This window comes from Crinia signifera, chromosome 1 (assembly GCF_055691185.1).
Source record: "Crinia signifera chromosome 1, ASM5569118v1, whole genome shotgun sequence".
NCBI lineage: Eukaryota > Metazoa > Chordata > Amphibia > Anura > Myobatrachidae > Crinia > Crinia signifera.
The window spans coordinates 155,618,350-155,644,045 of NC_139217.1; the positions used below are offsets into that span (position 1 = coordinate 155,618,350).

General features: G+C 45.5%; 2 protein-coding genes across 2 annotated transcripts in view; one reads left to right on the top strand and one right to left on the bottom strand.

The window, feature by feature from the left end:
- LOC146062944 (low-density lipoprotein receptor-related protein 1-like) overlaps positions 1-4,213 on the bottom strand; it is a 69,860-nt gene extending 65,647 nt beyond the window's left edge. Inside the window, exons 1-2 of the mRNA XM_083174957.1 lie at positions 4,044-4,213; positions 2,184-2,297 (exon numbers count right to left, since the gene is read on the bottom strand). Coding sequence (XP_083031083.1) covers positions 2,184-2,297; positions 4,044-4,116 — 187 coding nt within the window. The 5' untranslated portion in view covers positions 4,117-4,213. The remainder of the gene's footprint in view (positions 1-2,183; positions 2,298-4,043) is intronic.
- Positions 4,214-21,355: 17,142 nt separating this feature from the next.
- Positions 21,356-24,891, top strand: MFHAS1 (multifunctional ROCO family signaling regulator 1). Its single transcript, XM_083174960.1, has one exon. The coding sequence runs from the start codon at positions 21,979-21,981 to the stop codon at positions 24,874-24,876; it is 2,898 nt and encodes a 965-aa protein (XP_083031086.1). The 5' UTR covers positions 21,356-21,978; the 3' UTR covers positions 24,877-24,891.
- The last annotated feature ends 805 nt before the right edge of the window (positions 24,892-25,696 follow it).

Sequence of the window (25,696 nt, forward strand, 5' to 3'; positions counted from 1 at the left end):
TCACCATGAACGTGGAGCACATGCCAAGGGAGTGACTTTTGCTGAGGGCGGCACACCCTGCTTACTTTCATGAGAAAGTTTCTAGGCTAATGGGCAATAAACTCTTATGTTTTCTTTTTAGGATTAAGACTTCTTTCGGAACCTGTATAGGAGGGGGCACTGTCAGTAAGTTGTGGTGGCAGATTGGGGGCGAGTTTGGTATTGCTTTAACAGTCAGGAGGCGCCAGCATGAAGTGGCAGTGACATGATGGGGGTGACTGATTACACTGTGCACAAGGCAACCTGACCCCTTAATTTGTTCATGGATTTACATAGTAGAGACATTTGTCTTAACAGATGGTGTTCCTGGCAACTGAAATGCGAAAACAGGATTTATACATGTAAAAAGCTGGATCCATTTCTAATGGAGGTTAGAACAAGGAAAGTTAAAAACAAGTAATCAGAGACACAGACTTTGACATTTGTAGTAGCAAAGTTTTTTTTTTTTTACAGTATGCAGTTTGCCTCAAACATTCACCAATTCAAGGTTTAGCCTTACTGCATTGGGCCTGAAGACAAAAGTCTGGGAATTCTTGGGAGTCTTTTATGTGCCACAACTTCAGTTACCCTTTACAAGACTTCCCTATTAGTAGTGTATCTTAACGAACAAAAATTGTAGACTACCATTCTCAAGAATTATATATACAGTTCATAATAGAGATTTTTGTGCCCTATGCCAGAAAGTGCATTGTGACACCCTTGTAACACCCTTCCCCCCCAAAAAAAGGGTGTGGTTTCAGGGAGGAGGGGCAAACCAACACATTACTGCTCCCTTTTCAAAGTGTGATGCTGAGTAGTAACTCTTACTCAGATTACACTGCATAAAAGTAGTATCCATTATACCATGTGGAACACTGTGTGCATGTTACGCCACACAGTAGTGCGCCTTATACAAGTTATTCCACAATATAGTAGCACTTATTTATACACACATTATGCCACTGTAATTTAGTGTCCTTACTTAAACACCCCCCCCCCCCAACCTCTATAACCTACTAATAGCAAAGTTTAACGCATCCTGCCCTTAGTCTGATATCAGGCTCTCTCCATCACAGTAACACATCTTTTGCGTGCCCCGACTGAACAGGTTCGCAGCTTAGGACCGGACTGGAGAGAACAGGAATTAAAACTCTCCAAGTCCCTGCAGACACTAAGGGCTAAATGTACTAAGGCTAGAAAAGTGATCAAATAGAGTGATAAAGCACCAATCAGCTCATTATTACCATTTTCAAACCACCTCTGATGTGGCAGTTAGGAACCAATTGGCTGGTACTTTAGGTCTCTCCATTTTATTACTTTTCAAGATTGGCATTGAATGTGACCATGGATAGTAGGCAGAGCACACAGGGCAGGCAACAGCACTGCCTGCTGTAATGTATATTAGTAGAGGTGAGCCCATTGCTACTATGACACATAGTAGTGAAAGACTTTAGAATTGCAGTGTTCATTTATGTACTGTACACTGCTAAAATTTTAACTTAATTTAATATAATTTGTACCAGTTTTGTAACCGGTACATGTATTACTTATGTTTGACCTTAAACACATACAAATATTTCTAATTGGATCTTGCATTTCTCAAGTGTGTGCATACTGTATGTGCCAAGTCTGAGATTCATGAAAAACTTGCATATGCAAGCTCATACCCAATTGGATTGAGCACTTTTTTTATCACATATCTTCTGCCCTATAGTCAGAATGCCGTGATTCCTGTCTTGTCCAGCAATTGGTTGGCTGAAATTCACTATAATCATGTAGAAATAATGTCTTGCCACTCAAGATGGCCATAGGTTATTTTACCTATTGATTGTCACCATGGATGAGACCATTGATGGATTACCTTGATGGTATAAAACCATTTGTAAGGGGCCCATCAATGGATTTCACCCATCGATTGTCACCCCTAATGTATGTTCATTTTCAGTGAATTCCAGGCCAATCAAGGTCTGGGGGCGTGTTTCCCAGGTGTCAGTGCTATGTGGCATGTCCCAACACCTGGGAGAAAAAGAATATTCAATAGCTCTGTACACTCAATGGTGGGAAGCCATATGATTCTCCCTCATCAATAGTAAAAAAAAGTTACCATTGGTTATAAGCCATCAATGATTTGAAATCATTGATGTTAAATGGACATCCCTACTTACCACACTGTTCATCTGAACCATCAGGGCAGTCCCTCTCTCCATTGCACAGCCAAGAAATAGGAATGCACTTATCCTTACATACAGATTGCTGTGTATCACTGCATACAGGGGGTTCTGAAAGAAAATATAGGTCAACCGTGTATTTACTGTATATCCTATTAGAGAGTTACATAGACTGGTTATTTTATGTAGGTTAGGTTGGTGTCTCACATGTTCCAAACTCTTACTAAAGTAGCTTTTACTATACTGTGGCCAAATCCATCAAAATTGCTTAGATTAAATAGTCAGCAACCGGCCCAGGTGTACACCTCCTTATTAACGGCTTTGCTGCTAACATTTGGATGAGGACACCTCTCATATGTAGCAATACACATCCGCACATATAGGGTTTACTTTCACAGTATCCCTGAGATGCTTTTACAAAAAATAGGCAAGTATGACAGAGGACTTTCCACAAGGCAACATAGGCACCTGCCTAGGGCCCAGCAGCCTGCCCATGGGGTCCCATAGAGATAGTCTGGCCATTCAATATATTCCCAGAGGAGCATTGCGCAACTACCATGCAATGTCATGACATCGCATAGACCTACCCACACTCCCAAAGTCCCTTTGATGCGCGCTGAGAAAAATGTTTGGACACAAAAATCGACATGGGTCTAGGCCGATATGTCATTAGGTTGACATGATCTAGGCCAGGGATGGGGAACCTTCGGCCTTCCAGCTGTTGCTGAACTACACATCCCAGGATGCTTTGCAAGAGATTTAGCATGGTCAAATAGAAAAACTGTAGTAGGGCATGCTGGGATGTGTAGTTCAACAACATCTGGAGGGCCAAAGGCTCCCCATCCCTGGTCTAGGTCAACAGTCAGAAGGTCGACATGGTGTTTTTCACTGTTTTTGACCCAAATGTCGACACAGTTGACATAGACACAGGAGGCACCATGTCCCCTCGCATGACTCACCATCCTTCAGACATGGAGCCTCGCTACTCTATTCTCCCACCATGCCCTAGTGGATGGCAGGGCATGAAATACCACCTGTTGGCACACACAAAAAACAAACAAACCCATGTCGACCTTTTAACTGTAGACCTAATGCTTGTGTCAACCTTCCAAGTATGTCAACCTATTTCATATCTTGACCTAAGCCATAATCGACCTTCAGTGGTGAACTCAATGAAGGTCAACCTAACGGACATATACCTTATAAGCCTACCTACTACAGGCTATTCATGGGGCATGTAGGTCGGTTTTTTCTTATAAATACTTTTAGCTGATTTTAATCTAAGCTATGATTTACAATCTATGGGCCAGATTCTCCAAGCTTCAAAAGTGAGAAACAGCCAGCCAATCAGCTTCTGTCTGACATTTTTCAAACAGTCTGTGAACTGGCAGGTTGGAGCTGATTGGCTGGCTATCTCTCTCCATTTTATCACTTTTGAAGCGTAGAGAATCTGGCCCTATATGTTAAGCAGCAAGTTACACATCCATGTCTAAATGTAATTTTTAATTGCATAAATAGAGGTTAGCGTGCCCTATAGCAGCGGTTTGTGCAGGATGTGGCCCATGCTACTACTGCAAACCATTACAACAAGCAGACTGCTATACAAAGCTAACAGAATATAGTAACAATGCAAAGGACATAAGGACAATATACTAAACTTCTCGTTTGTTTCTGTTAACAAAGGCATACATGCATATATATATCACACATGCTAATCAGAGGAATGGAATAATAAAGGACTTCAGCATCCTAGGCTGTGAAGATAACCAGTTTCCCAGATTTGTTAATGGCTGTCGTAAGAAATATATATAATTCTAGTTATGAAAGACGAGAACAATGTGGAGTTTTGTCACTAACCTGTTGATACCTTTCCAGGAATAAAACCAGACACTAACAAGACTAAAATCGACACCGCATATGTCCGCCTCATTTTTCACCAGAAAGAGCACATGCATAGGAAAGGAGTGGAAGGGTTATGCTTTGGCGTGGGAATAAAAGAGAGGACCAAAAGAACAAAAAAAAGAAAACTTTTGCTTCACTGGCCTGTTATTTATCTAGCAGCCTCTTGCTGATTGTTCATTATTAGCTGGTGATATACTGCACCTGGTAGAGATCAAGCAGGTTAATGAAAGACTATTACCTGGTGTGCACATACAGCATATTAACATATATATGTGTGTGTGTTTTATAAGCTTCCATATGTTTATTAAAGGGTTTGTTTTTGGCTATCCATACAAAGGGCACTCTTATTTTGAAGCTTTTTTTACGTACAACTAATGCATACCTCCCAACATTACCCTCTCCAGGAGGGACATAATGCTCTGCTCCTGGACTTCCCTCTTAATTTTGATTGCCATCACCTGTGGAGAAACACCTTTCTTATTAGTTAACCTGTTCAAAAACAGGTCATGGCAATTATACATTAAAAGGAAAGTCCAGCAGCAGAGTAGTTTGTCCCTCCTGGCATGGGACATGTTGGGAGGTATGCTAATGGTTTATTCATGATCTGTGCATTTCATGTGTGTGTCTGTGTGGGAAGCTTATTGTAGGTATTCTTTTAGGTCTGCTTATAGTGCTAGCTTCATGGTTATTTTATATTCTTTTCTGTAAAAATGTGAGTTTGATTTTTGCATTAGTTAAAACATGCCTTTATTCAACTCACCATCGGTAACCTTTATGCATACAATTTAAATTTATTTAAACCTTTAACCATATTCTTATCACTAAAATAATGAGACAGACACAAGTGCTGGCGTTTCAAATAGAATGTTAAATTTATTAATTGACAGCTATATCTGACTATAAATGGTGGCGAATCAACCACGCTCCAGCCAGATCGGGCCGCACCAGTGCAAAGGCTCTCGCCATTTCCACTAGGCAAATGCCTTCCACAGAGCATGGCCAAAATGACAGCCAACGACCTCTCCCAGCCTGGTCCGTCTTGGAACGCTGCAAACGGCACAAAACCAAATCAGCCTGAATAACCACATATACCATCAGTAGAGGAAAAGGTCGATGCCTTGCGGGGGCAACCAGCTCGCCGACTCTGAAGGCTCCATGGTACGCCATGGCATACACAAGGCGGAACAGCCGGACCTCATAATCAGAGTGGTATATGTCCTGGATAGCCCTTAGCAATGTTTGCAACAGGTAGACATCGATCGGACACCAAGAGACAATAAAAGACCGAGCCGGTCCAGCATGTGGCACTGCCATATTTGAACGTGTCATAAGAAGGTGAGCCTTCGTGCGGCACATTGGTTCCCGGGTTGCCATTTACCTTTTCTTACGCTTATACGGTTTAATTATTCATGGACGGAGGAGCTCACAAGTATATCTTTCTGTGAGCGGCAACTTAAGTTGTCAAATAAAACAACAGTGCTATACAATAACCTGATGCGGGAGGCCTGCACCGTGGACCTAATGTCACAGCCCCAACGCCGTATTGGCGGTCCAGGGAAATTCGTTGAAGTTGACGAGAGCCTCTTTGTTCAGAGGAAAAGTCACGTGGGACGGATGCTGCATCAACAGTGGCTATTCAGAGGCATTTCAAGAGACACCGGTGAGTGCTCTGTGACACCTGTACAAAGATGTGACGCCAGTACCCTTATGGCCGCCATCAACCAATACATTGAACCGGGGATGACTATCTACTCCAATTGCTGACATGCCTATAACACCGAGCAGCTGGAGCAGGCAGGGTACCACTCTGCTAGGGTGAACCACCGGTTTAATTTCGTAGATCCGGAGACTGGGGTTCACACACAAAACATTGAGCACCTTTGGGGATCCTGTAAATGGCGCAACACGCGTCAAAGAGGCACCGCGCGCCAGAATCTTGACTCCTACCTACAGGAATTGATCTGGCGAAAGACTATCGGCGCAGAAAATGCTTTTGAGCGTAATCTTTATGCACTTTCTCTTCTTCCAAAGGCTGATGCAGAATCAGAAGAATTACTCTTTTATTATTTTCTTTGTTCTTGATTAATTGTTATTATTGTAATTTGTTAATTTGATATTTTCAAAATCCAGTTAACAGTTAACACGTCATCTTTACTGTCTCAGATGTATAATATGGCAGGTGTGAATGTGTTCCTAAAACACCCCCTCTATCCACGCCAGCCTGAAGCATGTCGAGCGCAGCGAGCCCCGTGTGGGGACACATTACACGTCCTCCCGACTTGTTCATACCCCCCACTATCCACGTCGGCGTGGAGTTGATTTTATAAAGTGTGGAGAGCGCAGCGAGCCACCGAGCCTGAAGTGTGATGAGCGTAGAAGGCCCCGCGAGGGCTAGTGATGGCTAGTGATGATAAAAAGTAGCAGGACTTAATCGCTGCAAGGCGTTACGCATGTGCATTGGGGTCCAGACGCATGCGATTTATTGCATGCAAAAATACTCCCGGGGAGCTGGCAGCAGCGGGGAACATGTAGAGGGGTCTGGGCATTGACAGGTTTTGGTCGGCAGAGGGTCCGGGCAGCGAGGTCGGAGTGGTTACTAGTAGCTAGTAGTGGCATTTGCCGGGAGGCAGGTCAGGAAGCGGCTGGTGAATTTGAAAAAATATTTTGAAAAGACTGGCCGGTTTTTTAAATTGAGTTTGACATCCCATCCGACCCAATGCGCAGTCCTGTGTGCATCATGTTGGACCCTACAGGTTCAATCTGTCGGATTGGACCCATCAGAGGCACATTGTGGTTTTTATCACCCGCAATGTGTTGGGTCCGATACGTAGGTGTGTGCCAGCAGGGAAGCAACCACCACTGGCACACAGCCGTGCAGCAGATTGGTCCAAGCAGCGTGGAGCTGGTAGTGGCATTTGCCGGGCGGCGTAGCAGGACTTGGTTACTGAATTTGAAAAAAATATTCTGAAAAGACTCGCTGGATGCTGATTGTCTGAGAGAATTCTCTCAGCCAATCAGATGGGAGGTCACTATTTAGCTGAGAGAATTCTCTCAGCCAATAACCGGCCGGCCAGTCTTTTCAAAATATTTTTTCAAATCCAGTAGGTGCTTCCTGTTTCGCCACCCGGCAAATGCCGCTACGTGCTCCACGCCACCCCTCGGACCCCGATACCTGGACCCCCATTGCTGCTAGCTCCCCAGGAGTTCTTTATTCGCAATAAATCGGATGTGATTTATTGCATGTAAAAATGGCACATAAAGTGCCAACTCGTAAGCAAGCCTCCCGAGGGGAGTATAAGGGATAAACTGGTCCACATTGCATACTAGCAATTTAGACCTGTTGTAAGTAGGGTTTCCCAAGCCACACCCCTCCCCCTTGACGGCCATTATACTTACTCTGTGTTGATGCTACAAGGTTCCTAATTAGCACAATCATTTTACTGCTAATAAAGTGGCGATATATAGCACACCATCTACTGTATATGACATGAATATAGGGAAGATTTTGTTCATTACTATTATTTATCATCATAATTGTGAACTGGGGTCACTCCTTTTATACCCCTTTCACAGCATTGCAAAATTCAAAGTTATTGCCAGGTTATGCCCGGTCACAGCTTGATGTCGATGGTTAACCCAAGCCCAGTGACATTGGAATCCAACTCGGGTAGCTGCCGGGAAGAATGCTGGTAACAGGGCAGAGTGAATAGGTAGCCCGGATTGTCTTTCCCAGGTATCATTCATGAATAGGAAGAGCCGCAGAGGTAATCCCTGGCAATACCCAGGTCCAGCTAGCAGTGCGATGGGTTTCAAATTGCTGTGGCGAGGCTTGAAAACCCATCTTTCTTGACCCGGACTGGACCCAGAAATGAGATGGGAAAGGAGAAGAAGTGTTTTCAGAGAGGAGGAGCCCATGTGCAGGCTCTGATTGGGCCCCCTTCTCTCTGGTGGTACAGTAGACTCTAGCATTTTGCTCAAGCGCCGTTCTCTGGGAACATTCCCAAGGACACCTCTATTGCGCATGCACAGATCACTGGAAAAAGGCCACACTGCCATTTTCCCAGTGTTTTTTTTTTGTCACTGGGTCAACGGAGAGGTGACTATAACAATATAGTTGCAGGGTGTGTGGGCCCATGTGCACAGCACACCTTGCACCCATTATAGATAAGCCAGTGGAAGGGGTATTACCAGCACATTGATTATTCCTGAATACACAGTACTGTATCACTACTAATTGTATTCTAAATCTTCAGCAATGTTTACAAAATGAGTATGCTCCTGTGTTTTCTAGCATTTTAAACCCAGTATGTCATTATTCAAAAATGATTTTTTTCTTGTTATTTTAAGTGAGACTTTAATGTTTCTAAATAAGTGAAGCGTAAGAATTACAAAACACCTGAAATATGTTCCAGTGTGCGGTGTAATAGGAAAACATCACTGATGCTACATGTAATGAAAGAACTCAAGCCAAACAAATTCCACACAAAGGTATTCCTTACATGGAAATTTGGCAACACGTAAAGACTATTTCTTTTTTTTTTCTTGAGAATCGACTGGCAGGATGAGGTAATCAGTCTAAGAAATTAGTAAGAGACTTTAAATGATGTCTGATACTTCTCTATGGAAAAGCTCAAGTATAGAATAAAGGGGGTTATTCTGGTTCACTCGGAAAGGCAGAATCACTCTCTAATGGACAAAACCATATGCACTGCAGGAGGGGCTGATGTAACCTGCAGAGAGAGTTAGATTTGAGTGCGGTTTGTATTTCAAACTGATATCTAAATTGCAGTGTAAAAATAAAGCAGCCAGTATTTACCCTGCACAGAAACAATAAAACACCCACATCTCACTCTCTCTGTACATGTTACATCAGCCCCTCCTGCAGTGCATATGGTTTTGTCCATTAGAGAGTAATTGTGCCTTTCTGAGTGAACCAGTATAACCCCCAAAGTTAGAAGTACCATATTGAAATTTCAAGAATGGCAGTGTAGGGGCTTTCCGGACCCATAAAAAGGTGTTATGCAGAATTTACATATAAAAGAAAAACACTTATGATGGAATAGCAATGGGGAAAGTTGAAGAGCAAATATAGGGCCTGGGTCAGCTTGTTAGCAAAGCAAAATGTGCAAAACTATGTTGCACTACAGGTGGGGCAGATGTAACACATGCAGAGAAATGTAGGGGTTGAAGATGGGATGTTGCATTGGGCAACCAATCAGATTATATCTATTATCTTCTAGAAGGTGCTAAATAAATAAGTAGATTCTGATTGGTTGCTATAGGCAACATCCCATCTTCAATAGTAAATAAATCTCATAGATTTGAGTGGGGTGTGCACAATATGAAATCTAATTCCATTTGTGGGCGGTGACCATGCATTTTCTGGGAGTGCCCCAGAAAACATAGGTGGTCCCTGGCCTTTGGGAGGGTGGGCCGCTGATGCCATCTGTCTTCCCAGGTTCCCCCTCCTCCCCTCCCATCAATGTGAGCACCAATGCAGCCCCCATGTCCTCTCTCTGGATTCCTGATCTGAACAGGAAGTCACATGGCATGCACTAGAGGAGTCCAGCAAAGAGGAGAAGTGGAGAGCAGCAGCCACAGCACAGGAGCACAGATTCGGTCAGCAGGGGCTCAGGTAAGTCCTGCTGAAGATGGAGGGGGTGTCAGTATTGTGCTCTGGGGGAAGGGAGGTGAGTAATGTTTGCCTGGTGGTGCCAGAAATGTTTGATGGGGTGTGTGTGTGTGTTAGTAATGTTTGATGGGGGTTATCATTAATGTATTAATGTTTTGCTGGGGACGGGTTCATCAGTAATATTTGCTGGGTGGGTGTCGGTAATATTTGCGGGGGGGGGGTCAGTAATGTTTGCTGGGGGGGGGGGGGTGTCAGTAATGTTTGCTGGAGGGGGCACACATCCCAGATGATTAACTTTTGCTATAGCCTATGGCTGTGTGACTATGTGGGTTGACACAACACATAATACAGTGCCTAGGGCCACTTAGAATTGCTTTACAGTTTTTTGCTATCTCACATTTATTTATTATACCTTATTTCCTGTTATTCCCAGTAACAAATAATGGTAGTGAAGCTGTTGGCTATGCATAGGCATGCACAGCCTAATGTAGAGAGATGCCAGCCCGTTGGTGTAAGTATGCTGGTATCACTCACCTCATGCTTTTACCCGCCTTAACTGTAGCCTCTCACCGTGATGTGTCTATAATAGAGTTCCTGTCACCATATTTTGGTTACCCATAGCTTCTCTGCAACACCCAATCCATGTGCCCCACTGCTTCTCTCCAATACCCATTGCTTTTCTCTGATACCCTCTCCTAGTAGCTTCTGCCTCTCTCTCTGTCACTCCCTATTACCCATTGCCACCATCTTTTGGTCACCCACTGTTCTCCATCCCCCACGCCCTGTCACCCACTGCTACTGTAAATCACCCATTGCCTCTCTCTGGTAATCTCTTCTTGTAAGCCACTGCCTCTTCCTGTCACCAACTCCCGGTCACACCCTGCCTATCACTCACTGCTTCTGTAACCAATTGTCTTTCACCCTCTCCTTGTCACCACTGCCTCTCCATCACCCTTTCCCTGTAAGTCACTGCTTTTCTCCATATCCCTTTCGCTGTCGCTCACTCCAGTACCCTCTTGCTATAACCCACTCCTCTTTCTATCATCTTATCCCTGTCATCCACTGCCTCTCTGTCACCCTCTCCATCTCCCACAACACTCCGCACCACCCCAGACTGACTGGGTGGTCCCACCTTTTTTTTGTTTTGCAAGCGCACCTACTGTGTACAATAATATAACCTGGGTTGAACATTAAATTACCAAATTTTCCATATCCCCACTTCAAAATTCCCACTTCGACCACTATATATATATATATATATATATATATATATATATATATATATATTTATATATATATATATATACGGCACTCATGGAGACTGGATAATAAATACTCAGAACAACACCATGGTGTTCCCGGATATTCCAAAATCTATCTATCTACCTATCTATCTATCTATCTATCTATCTATCTATCTATCTATCTATCTATCTATCTATCTGCTAGGGACCCCGCTTCACTGCTTTGCCCGGGGGCCCATAATGCTCTTAAGATGGCTCTGGAAGAGGGATACCGTGACCAATGGTCGCGATGTTCCTCTTAAACTGCAATCTTTTTTTTGAACTATTTCACAAAGAAAGATGACAAAAAATTCAGTTCATCCAGCATTAGACATACTGTAAATTGAAGCAACTCTGAGCTTGCGCCTTTTAAAATAACTTAATCTACTGTACATTGGGGACAAATGTATTCAATTTGGCTTCACCTATAAGTAAAAGAAATGTTAGGCAGGTGAGATCTGATTAATACTGGTGTTTGCGCCACTCAATTGTGCTGCAAAATTAAGAATAAAGTTTTTAAAATGGACAATTTGTTAATTTTCTAAAATTACAATGTGTGAAACTCCAAATCAAAAAAATTACAAAGCTGTATATGTCCTGATGTGAGCAGCTGGTGGGTATTGATAACTGAATTTGGAAGAGGTACATATGTCCATTTTTTATGTTAAAATGATAAAATAAGATTTAATTTTTCAAGGATTAGATATCTCATAGAAATTCAGAGCGAAATGTATTATAATGCAAAAAATTTTATAGGCTGTTTAAAAATCGTACCATATCGCACATGTGAAAAAAAAAAGGCGTGGGGTCCCCACTCCTGAGCATAACCATTCCTGAGCGCAAAGCGCTGGTCCTGGTTTCATAAAATAACGGGGCAAAACAAATAGGAGTCCCCTTGATTTTATAAACCCAGCAACAGGCTCAAGGGACGGTCCTGGTTCCCAAAATATGGGGGACTAAAGGAGTAGGGGTGCACCGTATTTCAAGAACTCACACCAGGGCCAACCAGCCATCAGGGTAATGCCACAGCCGGATGAGACTTTTATACAAGTCCCCCCCCCCCGGCCAAAGCATTCACCTTCTGTCTGGTCAGCATGGGCAGGGATATTGGGGAAGTGGGAACCCCCCCAATGAAGTTGTCCCCCCCTCCAGAATTTAACAACCCATGATGAAGCCCAGGGCTGTCCCCGATGCCCCTCGGCTGTGGGCATCGGGCTGATAAATGTGCAAAATAAGATTACACAATTGTGTATGCTATACTGTATTTTACTGCAATTCCAGTGACAGAACTCATCTCGGATGGATTAGGTTGTGAATATCAACTACGCAGATTTAGATTGTGAATATAAAAGCCCTTGGACACCAGGAATTCATTCAGTTCCTGAAGAAGATGTGGGTGCTTCCATGTTGAAACACGTTGAGTCTTGTTAGAGTTCCCTTGATTCCACACCCAGGACCTCTGCCTTTTCATCCCAGACTAGCTGATTAAAAGGGACTTCTCCAGGTTTTTTCTCTGCATACAGCGAGGGATACATACTCTCCAATGCAGCCCCCATTGTGGTTACCTTGCCTATTACCAAGCAGATCTTTTAAACGGATATAAATTGGATACCAACATTCCTGGATATCTCCAAGCTGGGCATTTGACCAGGACATTGACTCCTCTTACCTTTGATTGAGTCCATAAGGTGTGGTATTCTCCTGAATTGGAGTATATGCTTATTATCAAGGCCGTTTAAATGTATTTTATTTGTTAATATTCATGCACTTTATTTATATATTAAAATGTATTATTGATCCTAGCCGTATTTTATTTTTTATTTAAATTCAGTGAATCAATTTTTGTTGTTACAGACAAAACATGTATTAAAGTTGACCATGCCACGACTGCTGCACTGCAAACACCAGGGGTTACCAGTCCCAAAAATAGAACATGCAAATTCGATGGTGATGTGTACAATTGCGCTGTCTCAACCGGTGGATTGTGTCTGTTTTCCTCTTATTAATGAAGTGGCCCCATCGATGGAGTTTCACACATGCATACAGGAACAGAGACAAGGGAAAGCAGGTCAGTGGTTCTTGGATAAATAGATGATCTACAAAGGTATCACCCTTTAAAACTGACCTGTCTGCCAATCCCTATAGGCACATAAAGGTTTCTTTTACACTTTCCTCTGGTCCCTTGCTCCCAAATGTATCGAGCTCACCTTTTTGCTGGGCCCTATGGGCCTTATTCTAATTCACTCTTTCTGACAAAATCCTTCTTAGATGGACAAAACCATGTGCACTGCAGGTGGGGCAGATGTAACTTAGATTTGGGTGGGATTTTACTTCAAAGTGAGAGCTATAGTGCAGTGTAAAAATAAAACAGCCAGTATTTACCCTGCACAAAACAAAATAACTCATCGAAATCTAAATATATCTGCACATTTTACATCTGCCCCCCTGCAGTGCACATGGTTTGTCCATCTAAGAAAGATTTTGTCAGAAAGAGTGAACTAGAATAAGGCCCTATATTCCTGGAAAGGTTTCTTTTCTGGTAGGGACTTTACCAATCGGTATGTACTCAGGGTTAAAACAGATGTAGTCCAGAGAGTGTAGAAAATGTTTTTATTCAAAATCTGGAGAATTCACAATCTCCAAAAAAAGCAGGCAGTATAATGAAACAGGTAAAACAACATGAAAATTGATAAAAAAAAAGATTTGCCTACCACTGGGGTCCAAAAAGAAAAATAATTTCCTCCACCTCAACTCACCACTTGTCAATTTTTGGGGGATTTTTTTGCGGATTTTCCACAAAATAGGGCCCAACGGTTCCCAAAGCCTTCCATAAAGATATCTTGGCCATCCAAAACATTCCCAGAGGAGCATTGCAAGACTGCCGCATGACATCATGACATCGCACGGTTCAACACACATTCCAAAAGTCCCTTTGATAGGATAACAAATGTTTAGACACACCAAATGGTTTCATCCACTGTATGTTTTGAATGTAGGTATTAAGCCTACTTCCAAAAGGCCTACAGCCTGATTCAGATTTATGCAGAAGGACGATGTTCACACAGCAGCAAACATATAGCGCTATGGATTATTGGGGGAGGAGGGCCTAAAACCGGTATCTTGCCTAGGTTCTCATGAAGTCTAAATCCACCTCTGATCGTAATGCCAACTTGGTTCTCAGTCTGACCCATTTCTGTCAACTGCGCATCAATTTGCCTCACTACCTGCCTTCAGTGCAGAGCCGAGGTAGAAAACAAACCTGTATATCGAGCAAAGCAAAGTCATATTTGTTAAACATGAAAGATGTATAGTATTCTTCAACCAAAAAAATTCCTAATCACAAATATGTCTAGTGTCCATGTGTAACTGAATCACTGCCATCGGTACTTGTGTAGTTTCACAGCGCCACGTTATGCTACATTGTCAGCATAAGCCAAGCTGCAGCCCAGCGTAGTCAGCGTAGTGTCCCCGTGGCAGCCCTGTGTAGTCAGCGTAGTGTCCTCATCAGGCAGGTATTCACCGTACTGTCCCCGCAAGCTGCAGCTATGTCCCCGGTGTCCCTGGCAAGCCTAGTGAGCGCCTCTCATACAGCGCCGGCAGATGTAGTCCAGAGAGTGTAAAAAATGTTTTTATTCAAAATCTGGAGAATTCACAATCTCCAAAAAAATTAGGCGGACATGCAAGTGCGTCTCATACACAATAAAGGACGCATTTGCCAGTTCTCCATGTTACATACTGGCAAATGCCTTCATTTCAAACCCCCACTATCCAAGTCAGCCCAAAGCGTGGCAAGCGGAAGCGGTACGCATCCTCACGAACTGTTCATACCCCCCACTATCCATGTCAGCGTTGAGTTGAATTTATAAAGTGTGGTGAGCGCACCGAGCCATCGAGCCCAAAGCATGTCGAGCGCAGCAAGCCCTGTGAGGGGACGTGGAATACATGCAAAGTAATCAGTGTCCCCTCCCGGGGCTCGCTGCGCTCGCTATGCTGTGGCCTCGTTTTTCACATCCCCTCCTGGGGGTCGCCGCGCTTCTGGCTCGCTGCGCTAACCACTTCAACAGAGATAGTGGGGGTATGAACAGGTCGAGGGGACCATGTGGGGCTCGCTGCGCTCACCATGTTTCTGGCACATGTGGATAGTGGGGGTGTTTCAGGAACACATTCACACCTGTCATGTCATCCATCTGAAACAATAATGATGACACGTGTTAACTGTCAAATGGGTTTTACTGTCTCTGCCAGTGAGTGGTGCTGCTGAAGGCAGGTTAAAAATGGTCTATGGTTCGGCAGCCATAACCCACACAATGTAATAAGGAGCTTGTGTGCTAAAAACACTGTCAATGTCACAGTCACTTCAGCTCGCGGTTACAGAACGCTGACTGACTACGCTGCTCATGGTGACACAACGCTGACTGACTACGCCAACTGCGTAATGCTGACTGACTACACTAACTGCGTCAGCTCTGGTTAGCCGCGTACATACGCACAGTCGCAGACACAATCTGACTACGCTGGCTGCGGGAACATGAAGCTGATGCTGACAGGGACACTACGCTGACTACGTAAGTGGCGCCGTGAAACTACACAAGTACCCTGCCATCTGCTGGCAGCAAGTGAAGCTACATCTCTTTCAAACATACAGAAACACAGAGGCAATCACAAGGTAGCAGACCAGCCGTCAAAGCTTTTCTTTGAGTGGGCTTAGCTAGTAATAAATAAACACCTGTATAGTATAGAATAGTTTTAGAGGTATGGCATTCCCCCCTCTGCCTGAAGAAAAAATACATGGGAAATCTGCATGTTTGGCACAGTTATCTGGATTCACTGCAGTACCCAGCAGTGAGTACTTGTCTGGAGGGATAAGCTGCTGTCACAGGTAAGAAGGGGAAGGGTGCAGGCTTAGGACCCTACAACAAGACTGGGCCCAGGTTATTAGTACCCACAACCCTTCCTATTCTCTCTCTCACTAACTATCAATTTAAAAAAATAATATTGATCTTTAGGAATACCTAAACTCTGCAGCCACTTGCATGGCTTGCAGGAATAGTTTTTTTTTTCTATCCCATGCTACTCACTATTACATAGTTTGATCAATATCATATGTTGGAATGCATACAATGTCTGCTGCCCAAACTCTATATTACAGAGAGTGAAAGGAGCTTAGGCAATAAGTGAACAGAAGTGCAGCAATGAATCATTCATCCCGATGGAGTGATGTCATGTGAATGTTACCTAATACATAATTAACCAAGGTGGGGCCAATGTACAACATGCTCAATTTCCTCCTGCAAAAACATGATCAACACAGGTCTGGCAGCAATGCGCTAGACCTGCTACTACTGAGGTGGTATGCTGAGTGCATGCAAGATCCATCTCAGGGATCAATGATGCTATATTTAGCTGTGTCTAGCTGCGTCTAGCTTCAGGCATCATGTGGGTGAATGCTGCCTACAGCACACGATTACAAGTACATATACAGTGCACATATTTGCATATTATATATTTACTAAGTAATCAGAATTAAAGCTGAGTAAAACATGACCCTAGTTTCTTCTGTACCAGAAGCAGTAGTCAGCGTCTTGTGCATATTGTTAGCATAATTCAGTCATTCCCAGGAGAGATTTATCTGACAGTCAAATGAGTTTTTATCTAAGCAAAACATCACAATTGATTTAGCACTTTGTGCATCACCTAAACAATGCACATGTACTATAGTAATATGTGAATGCTTGGCGGAGGTCAGTAGTGCACACAGGGGGGGGGGGGGGGTTCTGAGTACCCAGAACCACCCCCCCCCCCCCCCCAGGAGTCTAATGGCCCTATTCTGAAAGCTGAGGGTCCCCTCTTTCCATGGGGAACTGGAGATATCTGACTTCAAAGCAGTGGTCCCCCATAATTGCTCTTCCCAGTCAGATATTTCAGGTTCTGTCTGACTAATGCTGCTTTCAGACTGCAAAACTGGCTTTGACCAGGTATTTTGAAATGTTTCTAAAAACGGGTCTGCCAAGTAAAACCCCTTTCACACCGCATCTCTTAAACGGTATATTACCGTTTAAGTGCCGTTTTTTACACTGGCAGACCCGTTTTTGGAAACTTTCCAAAAACAGGATCAAAGCCAGTGCGGTCTTCAGCAACCCCCCCTGTAACACGCTGTGTGGCAGCGTGTTACAGATAACACACCCCCCCCCCCAATGTGTTTAAGAAAAACCCCCGTGCAGCCAGTACCTCATGCCTTGTGGATCACCCCCCCCAATGTGTTTAAGAAAACCCCGTGCCTCGTGCCTTACGATCCCGGATGTCGGCTCCTGCTCCTGTCGACTCCTACTGCTTATAAAAAAAGTGATTTTCGGAAACTGGCTGCCCCCATACCAAAGACAGTTTTTTCGAACAGTCTTTCCTATGGGGCAGCCATTTTCCGAGCAGGGCCGGCTCTACCACTAGGGCCTAGGGCGCCGGCATCTGGGGGGCGCCACCAAGTCTGCAAATCAAAAAATCAAGGCTGTCTATGAGGATCCTTGCTGTATGGTGGCTGTGGAACTTCTAAGATCTCACCTCTATACTTTACCTTACTTCCTACATTGCTGCTCTTCCTTGTACCCTGTTGTGGGTGGCAAAGGGGAGGGTACAGAGGACCTCCAGGAAAAGCAAGGGACTTGGCCACCTTCCCAGGGTGGGGGAGAGGGGGTCACGGGGATTGGATGACCACATGATCTAAATTATATTATTATTTTGGGGGGGGGGGGGGATGGAGAGTAGGTTGAAGCTTTGCCTAGGGTGCTGAGAAGCCTTGCACCGGCCCTGTTTCCGAGAGAAACTTTTTATTTTACAAGCAGCAGAAGCCGACAGGAGCAGGAGCCGGCAGGAGCCGACAGCCGGCAGGACCGTAAGACACGAGGCACGGGGGTTTTCTTAAACACATTGGGGGGGGGCGCAGCAGTGAGCACTATTGGTCCCCAGTGCCTGCATATTTAACGAGCTGGCCATGCATTACGTATGCGCATATGTAATTATCAGCTAATTACATATGCGCATATGTAATTAACGGTCGGATCATTAAATATGCAGGCACTGGGGACCAATAGTGCTCACTGCTGCCTGGGTACCGTTTCAGACCCGTTCAGACCGCAAAAAAAATGGGTCTGTAACGTGTAGGACCCTGCTTTTTCACCGTTTTAAAATACCGGTTATTTTAAAACGGTAAATTCACTCTGGACCTTTCAGACCGCACATATTACCGTTTTGAAACGGTAAAGAAACGGCAATATACCGTTTAATTTGTGCGGTCTGAAAGGGGCATTAGAGTTTTTCTGAGGGTATATTCCAAAAGCTGGGACTCTCCCCCTTTGATAAACACTAGGCTTGTCTCTACTGTTCCAGGAACCAGAGATATCAGCCTTCCAGCAGCTGGTTACTGCTCCAGCTCCACACACCTGGTATGTAGTTTTATATGCTCATTGGCAGATTGCTCTGCCTCCTGAACTCCATTCAACCATTTTCATTCCATTAAAATCTAAGAAATCTATTTCCGGGAACTGGAGATATCTGCAGTCAAGCAAGCTGTCCTCCCACCAGAAAATATGAATTATAAGCCCACCCCACTATATACCCCTCCTCTGCATATTAAACATCCTCTACCACCCTGGAAATGATGTATCAGGGCCCCTTCATTCAGCCCAATGCCCCCTTCTCCCACCATCTGTGCAGTAAAGGGGTAATTAGTGGAAATTACTGATCCAGGCCCTACATGCTGAGTGGTTAATATAATACCCCCTTCCACCCGCGGGACATCAAAGCTGCCCCCACCCATACCGCTGGAGGATCGGTAGGTGCCCCAATACATTGCTATGCCCAGAGGTCTACACTGCTGTTGACACCCCTGTATGTGTGTGTGTATATATATATATATATATATTTTTTATTATTATTATTTATATACATTTGGTCTATCTATAATACTTTAACTGACCCGGCATATACTGGGTCACCAGTATACGGCATATAAGGTTCAAAGGGTGGGGCTGAGGGCGGGTCAGTGGGTTGGCTTTGGGTGTGTCAAGGGGCGGGCCACTGCCCGGGAATCTCTCAACACAAAGGTGGAAACTAACTAAGCTTCAAAAGTGATAAAATGGAGAGTGGTAAACAGCCAGCCAATCAGCTCTTAACTGCCATGTCACAGACTGTGTTTGGAAAATGTCAGGCAGAAGCTGATTGGTTGGTTGTTTATCACTCTCCATTTTATCACTTTTGAAGTTTAGTGCATCTGGCCCATGTGATTTTGTTTTGCATTTCTTTTTTTACATGTACATTGAGGATCTGAGGAGAATCTGCATCTTTGGAAAAGACCATCCTGTGGGTGATGGTGCCCATACACAGTACAATATTTTCATGCGTTTTGAACTAGCATACGATTTGCATGTGATGCGATCCAAAGCTAGTTCAAAAAGCAGAGCTGCACAGACTGTGGGACAGATTCTCTAAGCTTCAAAAGTGATAAAATGGAGAGTGATAAACAGCCAGCCAATCAGCTATGTCCCAGACAGTGTTTGAAAAATGTCAGGCAGGAGCTGATTGGCTGGATGTTTATCACTCTATATTTTATAACTTCTGAAGCTTAGAGAATCTGGCCCTTTATGTGCTGTGCTGTGCGATGGGATGTGTGAGGGAACGCGCATCACATCGCACAGCACCCTCGCACTGTGTGGACACCTTAAGGGGCACATTTATCAAGATCGCATTTACAATGCGATCTGGGCGGAATATTACCGCCCAGGATCGCATTGTAAAATGCGATGATATCACCTGAATGTATGTAGTTTTGTGGCGCAGGGACAGGGCTCCGAAAGGAGCCTGTCCCTGCGATACCGGAGACGGAAGCGCACGGGGGGGGTGTGTCTGCGCATGCGCGGTTACGCGCTGACCCCCCGCTCGGGCAGTGCGATATGTAGCCATAGGCTACAAAGGGCTATCGCCACATTAGAATGGCGATAGCCCAGGGCTGCAGTGCCGGGCTGCCCTGCCCGATGTTGATACATCAGGCAGCTTCGCATCCCCCATAGAAACCTATGGGGGATGCGGTCGGCGGCGCTGCAGGGGGGATCGCAGCAGGGATCGGAGATCCCTGCTGCGGTCCCCCTTTAATACATTTAGGTGATACTTAATTTTTGCGGTTAAGCCCCGAAAGTGGGTGTTTTCGGGGATTTAGCAGCAAATATTACTTGATAAATGGGCCCCCAAGTCTGTTCATTTTATTACACTGTGTGATCAAATACTTAGCTTATCCAGTTGGGGAATACTGTATGACCATACGCTTTTTGAATGTAAGATTTACCCACAGTATAAAGATGGGAGACCTCAGTCCTAATTGTGGGGCGCTTTACTCCAAACCATTTTTCGGCATATAAAATACAGGTGACAAACCCATGTCGACCTTTTGATTGTCAACCTAAAGCCATGAACTTTTTTTTGTGTTGACCTTTTGACTGTCGACCTATTGACCGTATACCACTTCTCCACCTTTTCGCATTAGGTTTGACACACCTCACCCTAGGTATGACCTGTGAGCAAGCCTAAATTAATGCTCCTGTCACACAGTTGGCAGCAGCAGCCCCAACCTGCCAGGGAATGGGATCATTCGTCAGACTGCATTTAGGTCTACAGTCATTAGGTCGACTACACTAGGTCGACTGGCAGGAAGGTCGACCTGACTTAAGGTCGACATGGGCCAAGGTCGACATGACTTAAGGTCGAATTTGCATAAAGGTCGACATGAGGAAGGTCGACTGGTCATAAGGTCGACATGGGTTTTTCACTGTTTTTTGATCCTAATGTCGACACAGTCGACATGGACACAGTTGGCAATGAGAATCGGACCCTCGCATCGCTTGCTTCGCTCGCGATGCTTCGGGCACGGTGCCTCGCTGCGCTCTGCACACTATTTTATTCTCCCACCACGCCCTAGTGGATGGTAGGGCATGAAATACCGCCTGTCGGCACATGTCGGCTCAAAAAACAGTGAAAAACCCATGTCGACCTTATGACCAGTCGACCTTCCTTATGTCGACCTTTATGCAAATTCGACCTTAAGTCATGTCGACCTTGGCCCATGTCGACCTTAAGTCAGGTCGACCTTCCTGCCAGTCGACCTAGTGGGGTCGACCTAATGACTGTAGACCTAAATGCAGTCTGACGAATGACCGCATCCCCCTGCGAGTAAGTGACTCCGTTGTGAGGATATCTTGTTTTATATGGCCTGAAGAGACAGCCGTAGTTACAGGCACCGCCACAAGATGGCGCACACCTCACATAGCGCCCGTGACGGCGATGTCTCTCTCTCACTTCTGAGCTATGTGCGTGTGCCAGTCCCCACCCTGTGATGTGAGAGGGAGGAGGGGAGAGAAGCAGGTTAGGAGTCACCATCATCCCTACAGTACAGAGAGAGAGAGAGGGGAGCTGCCACTACACACGGGAGCAGCGGCCACTCCTCCTCCACCAAGGACACATCCACTCATTCAGCCAGAGGGAGCAGACATCATCTGTGCACAGACAATAGCCGGCGGCTCCCCTCCCTGCGGGCTGAGGCTGCCGGGAAGGAGCTACACCGAGGAAGTTGCATCCTGCTCTGCCATTGTTATCCCCATCCCTGCGCTGTCTGCTGGAGCTACCCCGCTGTCCCCGGCAGCAGCCCCGTCCCTCGCACAGGGGACAGGGAAACATGTGCAGCTGCCCCCCCTCAGCCTGTCAGCTGCTGCCCGCTGTGCGGAGGGGATGCGGCGACGGGCATAAGACGGGCATCGCTGCCAGCTACCCTCTGTACCCCCCTCCTGCTGCCGCCTCCCCTCCGCGGCACTGCCCTCAGCTGCCACCCCAGCCCTGAGGCGGTGTCACCGGCTGCAGCACCCCGGGGACCATGTAAGAGGCGCTGCCGGCGTTATGTGAGCACCCGGCTGCGGGAGCACTGACCCCCTCCCCGACAATGATGATGATGGCAGCGGCACAGGAGGCCGCCAGCAGCGACCTGAAGACCGCCCGGCTATGGAGGGACGCGGCCCTGCGCTCCAGGAAACTGCGGAGCAGCCTGCGCCAGCTGACGCTGAGCTGCGGGGAGGAGAACAAGCTCATCCTGCCGGAGGACCTGGGGGACGTGGAGGTGCTGAACCTGGGCAACAACTCCCTGGAGGAGGCGCCGGACGGGCTGCAGAGCCTGGGAGAGGGCAAGCTGCACGTCCTCATCCTGCGCAGGAACAGGTTCCTGAACGTGCCCTCGGCCGTGTACGAGCTAGGCCGGCTCACCGAGCTGGACATGAGCCACAACCGGCTGGGCTGCCTGACCGAGGCGGTGGGACTGCTGAGCCAGCTGCGGAAGCTCTGCCTGAGCCACAACCAGCTGCAGACCCTGCCCCGGCAGATCGGCTCCCTGCTGCAGCTGGAGGAGCTGGACGTCAGCTTCAACCGCATCAGCCACCTGCCGGACACCGTGCGGGCACTGCCCCGCCTCCGGGCCCTGGACCTGGACCACAACGAGCTGCGCACCTTCCCCCAGCAGCTGCTGCACCTGCCCGGCCTGGAGGAGCTGGACTTCTCGGGCAACAAGATGCTGTGCAGCGGCTGCGGCGGCTCCCTGCCCGACGGCATCCGTGCCATGAGCTCGCTGAAGGTGCTGTGGCTGAGCGGCACCGGCCTCTGCTCCCTGCCCGACTCCTTCTGTCAGCTGAGCAACCTGGAGAGCCTCATGCTGGACAATAACCGCCTGTGCTCGCTGGCCGCCGGCTTCGGCTCCCTGCAGAAGCTCAGGATGATCAACCTGTCCTCCAACTCCTTCCAGGAGTTCCCCGGGATCCTGCTGCAGCTGCGGGAGCTGGAGGAGCTGTACATGAGCAGGAACAGGTTGAGTTTGGTACCCGAGGGTATCTGCAGCCTCTTCAGGCTGGTGACTCTGTGGCTGGACAACAACAGGATCAGGTACCTGCCAGACACAATTGTGGAGCTCAGCCTGCTGGAAGAGCTGGTCTTGCAGGGGAACCAAATAGCAATCCTCCCTGATGACTTTGGTAAACTCTCCAAAGTCAAGATCTGGAAGATCAAGGACAACCCCCTGATTCAGCCTCCTTATGAGGTGTGTATGAAGGGCATCCCTTACATTGCTGCTTATCAGAAGGAACTTGCCCATTCACAGCCAGCAGTAAAGCCAAGGTTAAAATTAGTCCTCTCGGGGCTGAGGAATGCTGGCAAAACTGTGCTGAGACGTTGCCTGACCGATGGTCACCAGACCTGTCGGATACTGGGAAATACGGGGATTGAGGTCACTAACTGGACTGCTGATGCGGAGCGAGGGCTTACCTTCATTGTTTATGATTTAGCTGGGGACCAGAGCTATGACATAATCAACCCTTTCTTTCTCTCCCCTGGTGCTCTCTATATCTTAGTAGTTAATTTAAAGTCCTATGTTTCTAAGCATTTTTATACATCAGTAGGGTATTTTCTACATTTTATCAGTGCCAAGGTACCACATGCAGTTGTCTGCATAGTAGGGACTCATGCAGATTTATGTGAGGAGAATGAGATGGAGGAGAAATGCCTTGATATACACCAACAGATATCACAGCAGGAAAAGAAGGATTCCGAGACACTACAAAACTTGGCACAAACTGTTGATGAAGCTCTCAGCCAAGACTATGACATGCGTGCCTCAAACCCTCATGCAGCTTTTTGTGGTGTTAATGACAAGAATTTGAGAAGAAGAAAAGCCCAGTTCCAATATTTAATGAACAACCGTCTTCAGATCCTCTCACCTGTCCTATGCGTTAGCTGCAACGATTATTCAAACATTAGGCGCTTGAGGGAAAAGCTTCTCTCTGTGGCCGAACACAGGGAGATCTTCCCAAACTTACACAGAGTTCTTCCCAAATCGTGGCAAATGCTGGAGGAATTGCACTTTAAACCTCAGGAGCTTTGGCTGACCTGGTGGGATTCTGCAAGGCTAGGCCTACAGGCAGGGCTAACCGAGGATAGGCTGCAGAGTGCCCTGTCTTATTTGCATGAGAGTGGCAAGCTGCTTTATTTTGAAGACAATGTGACTCTTAAAGAGTACGTTTTCAATAATCTGACAAAACTGATTGACATTTTGAATGTCTTTTTCCAGAGGGATTCCTCTATCCTACTGCAGAAACTTATGAGTGACACTACGGTAGATCAGCTGAGGGCCACACAGTTGCATCATTATGTGGAAGGGTTCCTTCTTCATGGACTTTTGCCCACTCACGTGATTAAATTACTTCTCAAACCACATATCAAAACACAACAAGACTTGCAGCTCATCCTTGAACTCTTGGAAAAAATGGGTCTCTGTTATTGTATCAATAAACCAAAATGTAAACCCTTAAATGGAGCAACTGCTTGGTATAAATTTCCATGCTATGTAAAGAATGAGGTGCCACATGCTGAGGCTTGGATCAATGGTACAAATCTGTCAGGACAATCTTTAGCGGTAGAGCAGCTTCAGATAGAATACAGCTTTCCCTTTATATTCCCGCCTGGCTTGTTTGCCCGCTTTAGTGTCCAGATTAATAGTCACATAGTTCATCGCTCAGATGGTAAATTTCAGATCTTTGCATACAGGGGAAAAGTGCCAGTTGTAGTGAGCTTTCGACCTTCAAAAGGAGCCTTACAGCCAGACATTCTATCTATTGCCAGTCATGCCTCACTGCCTAACATATGGACTGCATGGCAAGCAATAACGCCCTTGGTTGAAGAACTTAATGCACTATTACAAGAATGGCCAGGCCTTTACTACACAGTACATGTTCTATGTTCCAAGTGCCTTAAGAGGGGGTCTCCCAACCCACACACCTTTCCAGGTAAGACTTATGTTTGACATGCTGTAGGCTACATATCATTTTCAGTTGACCTTTTGCAAACTGTTTACTTTTCTGTGTTGATCTTATTAATCAATTTGCTAAGCTTATGTGCATACTGATTATTTAAAATATGTTTTAAGGGCGAGTAGTCATTTTTAAAGGCAAGATGACGTCATTTTGACAATTGTTTTTTTTATGTGCTTATGCCTTGTGCTTGAGGCAATTACTGAGTTCTGTTTTTTTTTTAACTAATTTCTTTGACAGGGCACAATTGGTCCAGGCAATTGCATTTCACTGATAAAGTATATAATCAAAAACTCATACCGTATATACTCGAGTATAAGTCGACACGAATATAAGCCGAGGCACCTAATTTTACAACAAAAAACTAGGAAAACGTATTGACCCTCACTCGAGTATAAGCCGAGGGGGCTTTTTCAGCATAAAAACTGTTCTGAAAAAGTAGGCTTATACTCGAGTATATATGGTATATGAAATTAGACTGGAAAATGATACTAAACAGGTGTTTACATTTTCATTGTAATATTTCTCTTTGCAGTTTGAGTTTTATAATGGGCTGCAAAATAGGTGGGTGGTAATTGAGGCTTAGGCAAGTCGTAGTAAGCATTTATAGCCACAGCACATTTTTATACAGTATCTGGATAATGCACATTGCTAAAGTCACAGCTGGTCTCTCAAAGAGAAGAAGGTTGTATCATTTTAATGCTTCATTAACTGATTATCTGTACATTTCACAAGTCATTTGTATAGGGTATAATGAACATGTTATGCATTTAGGATCATTTACTGAGAGGCGTATTAGAGGGGACACACATA